Genomic DNA, 7655 nt, shown 5'->3' on the forward strand with positions numbered 1-7655 from the left:
TTGTCTGCCCCTCAGGTCTCTGGCCCTGGTTGGGGTGTGTTCAGAAGACTTCATGCCCCCACCGCCCCACCGGCAGGGCTGCGCAGCCCGCTGGGGCCAGCAGGGGGAGCCCGCGGTCAGGCCGGAGGGGGCGGGACGGAGGCGGGGCCACGGGGCCGGCTGGGCCAATAAAGACGGCGGCACGCCGCCGCGGTTAACTCGGCCCTTTGGGCGCCCGTGACCTTCGCTTCTGGAGTCTCTGCTGGCCCGTCGCTCCCCCGCCCGGACCTGCACCCACGATGCAGGCGCTGCGCTGCGGCCCCCGTCTGCTCGGCCAGCTCTCCGGCCCGCGCTCCGCGCACCTGCTCCTACCCGCGGCCCGCGCTTGCAGCAGCGGCTCCCGACACCCGTCCTCTTCCTCCCGGAACCCACTCGTATACCTGGACGTGGACGCAGACGGGCAGCCGCTCGGCCGCGTGGTGCTAGAGGTGAGACCACCGGACAGGACCGTGCTGGACTGGGCGTGGGGGACGGTCCCGGAAGAGCTCTGGACCCCGGGCCGGCGCTGTGCCTGGCTAGCTGAGTGACCTTGCTTCCTGCTCCTGGGCTCTGGGCCTCAGTTTCCCCATCTCTAAGGAGGGGCATCAGATTGCTCTCTCCAGGCCTCCCCTCAGAACTCTGGACTAGTGGAGGCGGGAGCGAGGCCCCTGTGGAGGAGAAAGCTCAAGGTCAGATCATAGGCTAGGAGGGCCCGCCCCGCTGGCCGGGGTCGGGGAGGGCTCCGAGACTTCACGGGGCGGGATCCTAAGCCCGGAGCTTCGAGGTGGGTTTCGGGGGCCTCCGGGCTCCGGGCGGCGGGCCCGGCTGGGCGCTCACACTGTGGCCCTTGCAGAAGGCGGAGCGGGCCCCCGCCCCGCCCTCGCCATCGGGCTCTCGGCGGAGCAAAGGTGGTTTCGGGCCGCCTCCTCTCCCAGCAGGGCGGCTGGCCCGGCCTTGGGCTCCAGCCACCAGACCGGGCATAGAGCTTCTGGAGTCGGGGTAGTGTGCTCGGAGCTCATCGCCGCAACTCCATCCCCAGCCACCCTTCCGGGGTTGACACTCAGCGTCTGCCCTGGCTCTTTGGGCCTTTTTGAAAAACAAAGCAAGAAACACACCTAGTAGCCCGGAAGGTAACAGAGGAGAAGCTTGGGTGTAGCCTTCAAGCCCATTTTGAACAAAGGGGCCTCAGTTAAGCCTCGGTTCACTCTTCTGGAAAATGGAGAGCGCCCATTTATTTTAAAGGTTCGGTGCCAGTGTGGCTCTTGCAGCTGCGAGGCAAGAGGCAGGCTTAGATGGGACTTCAGCCTCCCCTTTCCTCCACCCCTCCTGCCTCTCTCTGAGCCTCGGTTTCCCATCTGCCCACTGAGGAGCTTGGACTGGCTCCTCCCCAGGGCCCTCTCTCCAGGCCTTGAGTCTCTGATGCTTTGGGCCCAGCTGAAGTGGCTCTGCCAGTTCTGCCCCTAGAAGTAGGCCAGGGTGGTGTTGTCATCTCTTCTGACAAATTAGGAAATCGAGGCTGCCTCCTCCCAGCCTGGAGTTCAGGAAGCAGCTGGCAGAAATGATAGCTGCTTAGGTGGCCTCCCACGGAGGGCTGGGAGTGACAGGAATGTGCTTTCCCCATCTCCTGGGCCACCGTGCGGGTTGGGTCTCTCTTTCACCTGCCTCTGGACTGACCGTCTTGTCCCTCTTCTCTCCCCACAGCTGAAGGCAGATGTCGTCCCAAAGACAGCAGGTAAGACAGGGCCCAGGGCCTTCTGAGTCCAGTCTGGATGGAAGAGAGAGGAGCAAGGCAAGGTGGGTGGGGTGGTGAGAGGAGTCGGGGCATGAGAACCGTGACCAGATGGGAGTTCCACGTGTGGCTCAGCTGCTGAGTACCCTGGGGCAGCCGCTGGTCCTCCCTGAGCCTTAGGGCGGGCCCCGCCCACCTATCCAGTAGCAGCCTCAGAATCAGAAGATACACATACATTTCCTCTGGGACAACTTCCTCCCTCCTGGTGCCCGATGGGGCAGGCTGGTGGGTTCGCAGCCCTTGCTTGGACTCTCTGCCCTGCTGACCCGGTGCTGGAATAGCCAGGAGCGTGTGCTCTTGCCACAGTGCTCGGACACTGAAGTCAGGGCGCCAGATGACTTGTCCCAGGTCACACAGCCAGTGCAGACCCAGGGGCGGGGGGGGGGGTGTCTTTCCATGTCTCAGCGGGGGGCAGGTAGAGAAGGCGCTGGCTGGAACAAGTTGTGGCCCCTGGGTTGAGGCCTGGCCCTGCTGACCTGCCTCTTCCTTCAACCCTCAGAGAACTTCAGAGCCCTGTGCACCGGGGAGAAGGGCTTCGGCTACAAAGGCTCCACCTTTCACAGAGTGATTCCGTCCTTCATGTGCCAGGTAGCGGGGGCCTCTCCCTGCCTTGGGTTCCTCTTCTCTAAGTGGGGATAGTGACTTGGATGCCTCGAAGGATTCTCATGGGGATTAACCAGCGTGCATGTGCCTGGAAAGTACTGAATGGAGGGCAACTGCGGTCACTCGCTCGGCCTGTCCTCTTACTCCGAGAGGCCGGAGCTTTTCCTGGCTGCCACAGGGCCTTCCCTGCCCCAGGAGTTAAGCAACAAGGCAAGCGGCAGGACGGCCCTGCCTGGCGGGGTCGGGAGAGTGAAGCAGTGGAGGGAGAACGGGCATCGGAGTGTGGATGTGCTCAGGGTTAGATCTGAAGGCTTTGGAGGACCAGCATATTCAGACAGTCTCTGCCCATGCCCCACAGTGTGTCCCACTGAGCACTTGGCATGGGAGATAAGGATAGAGAGGAGGAGGAGGAGGAGGAGGAGGAGGGAGGAGACCGGGCACACACAAGAACACACAGGTCTGGACCTGGAGCTTCTTTCCAGAGAAGGGCGTCTTTCTCGGTTAAATGAGTCTGTTCTTTAGTCATGTCTTCTGCCTCTTTTCAAAAGCATTAGTTTTGCTGTGTCAGATGTTTTGCAGGGAGGTGTTGAAAGCAAGAACTTCCCCCGGGGCCAGAACCTGAGCTATGCTGGGGGTTGTCCTGTGTGAGGTCAGACCCTGCTAAGACAGGGGCTAGTGTCTGGGGCCAGCAGACCTAGAGGCAGGGGCATGAATGTCATGACCTCTTTGAAGTCCTTTCAGCCTGGAATTCTCCTCCCCCCTTCCCTCCACCCTGACCTGGTGGCTGTCATCACATCGTGGTGAGTGGCAGTGGGTTGAATGTGACACATTCAGGGAGGGGTGAGGGCTGTGGCTGTGAGACAGGCCTGGCCCCGTCCCGTGGCTCTCAGCTGCGACGGCTCCCGGCTCTACCCGAGGCTGTGGATGAAGCAGGAGCTGAAGTGGATGTCCCAGCCGGGCTAGGGTCTTCCTCGGAACCACAGCAGGCAAGGGCAGAGACTGCAAAGCTGGAGGGCTCTCGGAGGCATGGGATGGTAGCGCCGGGATGCCCAGGCCAGGGTTTTGAATCATCCCTCTCTGGGGACACATTATTGGCATTTGGGGATGCTTCAGCCGGGCTGGTCAGGTCACCCCTGTTGCCTGAGGATCCCATCTCAGGAAAACAGCAGGATGACCATGGCCGGGGGCTGGGGCTCTGCGGCAGCTGGCAGCCCCTGGGCTCTTCTGGCCGTGGCTCCCATGGAAGCCTCAGGTGAGCTGTGAGGAATGACGCCAGCCCTGGGTGGGCTCTGTCCCGGGCCTGGTGAAGGGGAGATGCTGGGACAGGGAGGGGGACTCAGTGTAGGGAACTGGCTCTGTGCTGGCTGCTGCCGCCCCCCACAGACCCCACTTGGGAATGGGGGTTCCTGGTCTTCTCCCTATTTACCCTCCAAGAGTTGTGGGTAGAAAATTCTAGGTCACTAAGAAGCATCTTGGAATGGCCGAGATATTTTTAAGGATCATTTAAAAACTCGCTCAGACAAAACTGAATCATTCGGAAACCAGGGTAGTTATGGTGGCAGAAAATATTTAAGCTTTATCTTATCGTTGCTTATCTTCCTTAGTATTGTGTGCGTCCTTCTACCATTGGATGTTTTTTGACCTCTTTGCCTGAGGGCTTCCGGCTGGGTGGCCCCTGGGTGGGCTGGGGGCTGCATCCTAGCGCTGGAGTAGTACCCCTCTGCCAGCTCTGGTGGCGACGTCTCAGCCGATGCTCTGTGCCCGCAGGCCGGCGACTTCACCAACCACAATGGCACCGGCGGGAGGTCCATCTACGGGAGCCGCTTTCCTGACGAGAACTTCAAACTGAAGCACAAGGGGCCAGGTGAGTACAGGTCGCCAGTCCCCGGGCCATGTGCCCCGAGCTATGACCCTGCCTCTGCCATCCCAGCAGGCTGGAGGCTGCAACCTGATTGATTGCTCCATATCTGATGTTGTTGCTTCCTTCCTTCAATGCTCTGGGTGGGCTTGTTGGGTTTTCCTAGAGCTTTTTCATTCTGAGCCCTCAGTTTCAAAACCAGACCTTCCTTTGAGAACGTGGGGGAGAGAGCCTTTAAGCAAAACCCCAGCGTTGTGTCAGACCCAAGGCGCGATGTGGCAAAGTCTAGAGTTCAGGGCTGGGGGTCCCGCTCCGGCTCTACCACTGAGAGCTTCCACGAGGCCCTCTTCTCCTGTGGCGGCAGAGGCGGACAGGCCCTGGGGAGCTGCGTCCTCTGGGCCCTGGTTCCCTCTTCTGAGCCCCAGGATCTTCAGGCTCAAGCATCCTTGATGTGGTTTGCCCCATCTGCTCATCTGAGTGACTCCCGTGTGAGATGCCTCCTGGGGCAGCCTGGTCATCCTGCTTGTGTTTGCAGGTGTTCTGTCCATGGCAAATGCAGGCCCCAACACCAACGGCTCCCAGTTCTTCATTTGCACCATAAAGACAGACTGGTGAGTTGCTTGCTCCTGGCTCCAGGCCCTCTGGGAAGATGGGGTGGCCTTGCAGCTGGAGGGGGAAGCTAGTTTGAGGCTGGACTCTGCTCTGGGACAGTAGCCCTCACCCAGGCTGTGTGTCTGTATGAGAGAAGGAGAAAGTTTGTGAAAGGATTGAGGGAGAATTTGGGTTATTCTTGTAACTGTCTTTATTAAGCTTCCCATTGTTGCTGTCAGCTGGAGTTTTCTCAGTGTGTTTTGTGTGCATGTGTGCGCGCGCGCGCGCACACACACACGCGCGCACACACACACACACACACACAGAGGAAAGGATTCTTTTACCAAATACATTTGTGAAATGCCGCGGAACATATTAGGTCTCAAGATGGCCTGTGGCAGAAACCTGTTTGCTTGGTTTAACCCGCTATTTCCCTGGCTTACTTGACCTTGGAATGCACCTTGGAAAATGCTGCAGGAGTCGTTTGGATATCACACCGGATTTCTCATCAGGCATTAGCATGGGCCTGCAAATAGCTACCAGCCCCTTAGAGCCCTCTTTCCCAATGCCCTTGTATTTTAAGGATGTTTCCCAGGTAAATTTTACACTACCTAGTAAGTTTCTCTGCCCAGAGTCCCCTGTGTCCTAGCCCTGAGGCATCTCAGGGAGGTGAGAGGACAGCAGCTGGCCTGGAGCCAAGACTAAATAAAGCCCATTTCCAAGGACTTTAGGGAGACCTGGGTAGTGGGGCATACTAGTGGTCTCTACCCTCCGAGCCAGAGGGACATGGATGTCAGGGTGGGCAGGTTGTTGCTGGCTCTGCCTGCCCTCCTTCTGGGGAACCCCTGGTGGATCCTGAGGTATAACCAGTTTTGGCCTTGCTGGCCCTGAACTAAGCTGCCTTTTAGATTCTTGGGACTGTCTCAGATTGAGAGCTGCTTGGGACTCGCATAGGTTCACCAGATGTATTATCTTGGCTCTCACCTCAGAATTTATGACTGTTAAGATAGTTCCATTTACACAGACCTCTTATTTCTTCAGAGTAGTTCAATATCCCTTTATCTCCCTGTGCAGAGTGAGAATAATTCACTTTTTGTAGGTGAGGTTCCCAGGATTCAGCTTAAGTGGCCTGGGGTGAGGTCACACAGCGGGTGAGGCAGAACATAGCCTGGGAGGGAGCTGTCATCTGATGTGTTCTGGGGGGCTCAGCAAGGCTCGATACCGGAGCTGTGAGAGGTGGGGCCAGCTTTTCGGTGTGGGTTCCTTTCAGAACTGCTGTTTTTGGTAAATAGTCCCATGACCAAGGGGCTGTGACCCTGGGCGACACTGCACCACCCTCGTTTCTGCTTACCTGGCTCACCCCTCCTCACAGGCTGGATGGCAAACATGTTGTGTTTGGCCACGTCAAAGAGGGCATGGATGTCGTGAAGAAAATAGAATCTCTTGGCTCCAAGAGTGGGAAGACATCCAAGAAGATTGTCATCACGGACTGTGGCCAGGTGAGCTAACCCGCCATGGCCAGGGTGCTAGGCCAGTGGCAGCTGCTGGCAACAGTGAGTTGACTCACCCAGGCGGCCGCCTCAGGCTCCCAACGCAGGGGCCCCTTGGAGTTGCCTGTGCTCGCTGCACCTTCTCTGTGCTTCAGGAAGGCCTCTCAGGCACGTCAGACCTCACAGGACCCACCAGGCTGCTTCCCCAGTGCCTGATCTTCCCCAGCGCCCTGTTTCTGGACACCCGTCATGGACACTGTGTCACTGCTCCTCGTCTGGCATCTCCTGTGATCGCCCGGCTCAAGTTCACCTGTGCCTTGGACGTCGAGGGTGGTGATGGGTTAGCTTTGAAGGCAGTTTCTGCCTTTTCTTTGACCAAGGGGGAAAGCCGGTTGCTGTAAAGGGCTGTAATAGCTGTTTAATGTCGTCTTCCTAATCGGAATAATTTAACAAGACTCCCTGGAGCTGAAGCTGTGGCACTAACTACTCCAGGCTGTGGTGTGACCTGAAATTGGTGGCACAGGCCACGAGCTTGGCCTTTGGAGCACAATCTGGGCGTTTGTGAAGGTCCCACGGCTGAGGCCTTTTATCCCAGTCACTGTGAATCCCATTGGTTTGCTGGTCTTGTGTTTGGGGAGAGTCCGTGGCGGTAGAATCAGCTGAACCTGGGGACAGACCCACTGCGAGCTGTGCCTAGTCAATGTGAATTCCCAAGTTGAAAACAGAAATGACCTGTAAGTGCCATGTGCTCTGGAAGGAAGTCAGTGTGTATTCCCTGGTGGGCTTTGATTTCTTCTGTGTGTCTTATACATTATATCTACTGATTATATACACAATATAGTTCTGGAACATTTCTTTGTGTTCACCTTAAATGTGAAAATAAATCCTGTTTTCTATAAAAGACTGGGGTACGTGCTTTAGGAAGCAGTGTCTGTAACAAGTATTTGGAGCTGACGTTTATTGTTACCACTGTCACTCAGTGCTCCACAGAGGGCCTTTCCTTGGACTCTCAATGCCCCCAGCAACCTATGAGGGTATTCTCATCATCCTGTTTAACAGACAAGGAAATGGACACAGACAAACTGTCTTAGCGTCCACAGCCCATCAGAGCCCTGGTGCCGCCTCTGGGTGACAGAGCCTCAGTTTTGCTCAGCTGTGTAATGGGGTAACAGTGCCCACCTCACAGGGTGATGAGGGTCAGACGTGATCTGTGTAAAGTGCACAGCATGGGCCCTGGCACATGGTCTTAATAAGGCTCTGGAGTGACGAGGACAATATTTCCTGTGTGTCTGGGCCTTAGAGGAGG

The 7655-nt window shown here is 57.5% G+C and overlaps 1 protein-coding gene across 1 annotated transcript; it reads left to right on the forward strand.

Annotated features, from left to right (window-relative positions):
* The first annotated feature begins 188 nt into the window (after nt 1-188).
* PPIF (peptidylprolyl isomerase F) lies at nt 189-7355 on the forward strand. Its single transcript, XM_068547974.1, has 7 exons — nt 189-467; nt 1720-1750; nt 2307-2395; nt 4178-4274; nt 4804-4879; nt 6232-6358; nt 6505-7355. Exons 1-7 carry the CDS (start codon nt 279-281, stop codon nt 6748-6750), a joined length of 855 nt encoding a protein of 284 aa, XP_068404075.1. The 5' UTR covers nt 189-278; the 3' UTR covers nt 6751-7355.
* Nucleotides 7356-7655: the final 300 nt, after the last annotated feature.

The sequence above is a fragment of the Eschrichtius robustus genome, chromosome 7 (assembly GCF_028021215.1).
Source record: "Eschrichtius robustus isolate mEscRob2 chromosome 7, mEscRob2.pri, whole genome shotgun sequence".
NCBI classification, from domain to species: domain Eukaryota; kingdom Metazoa; phylum Chordata; class Mammalia; order Artiodactyla; family Eschrichtiidae; genus Eschrichtius; species Eschrichtius robustus.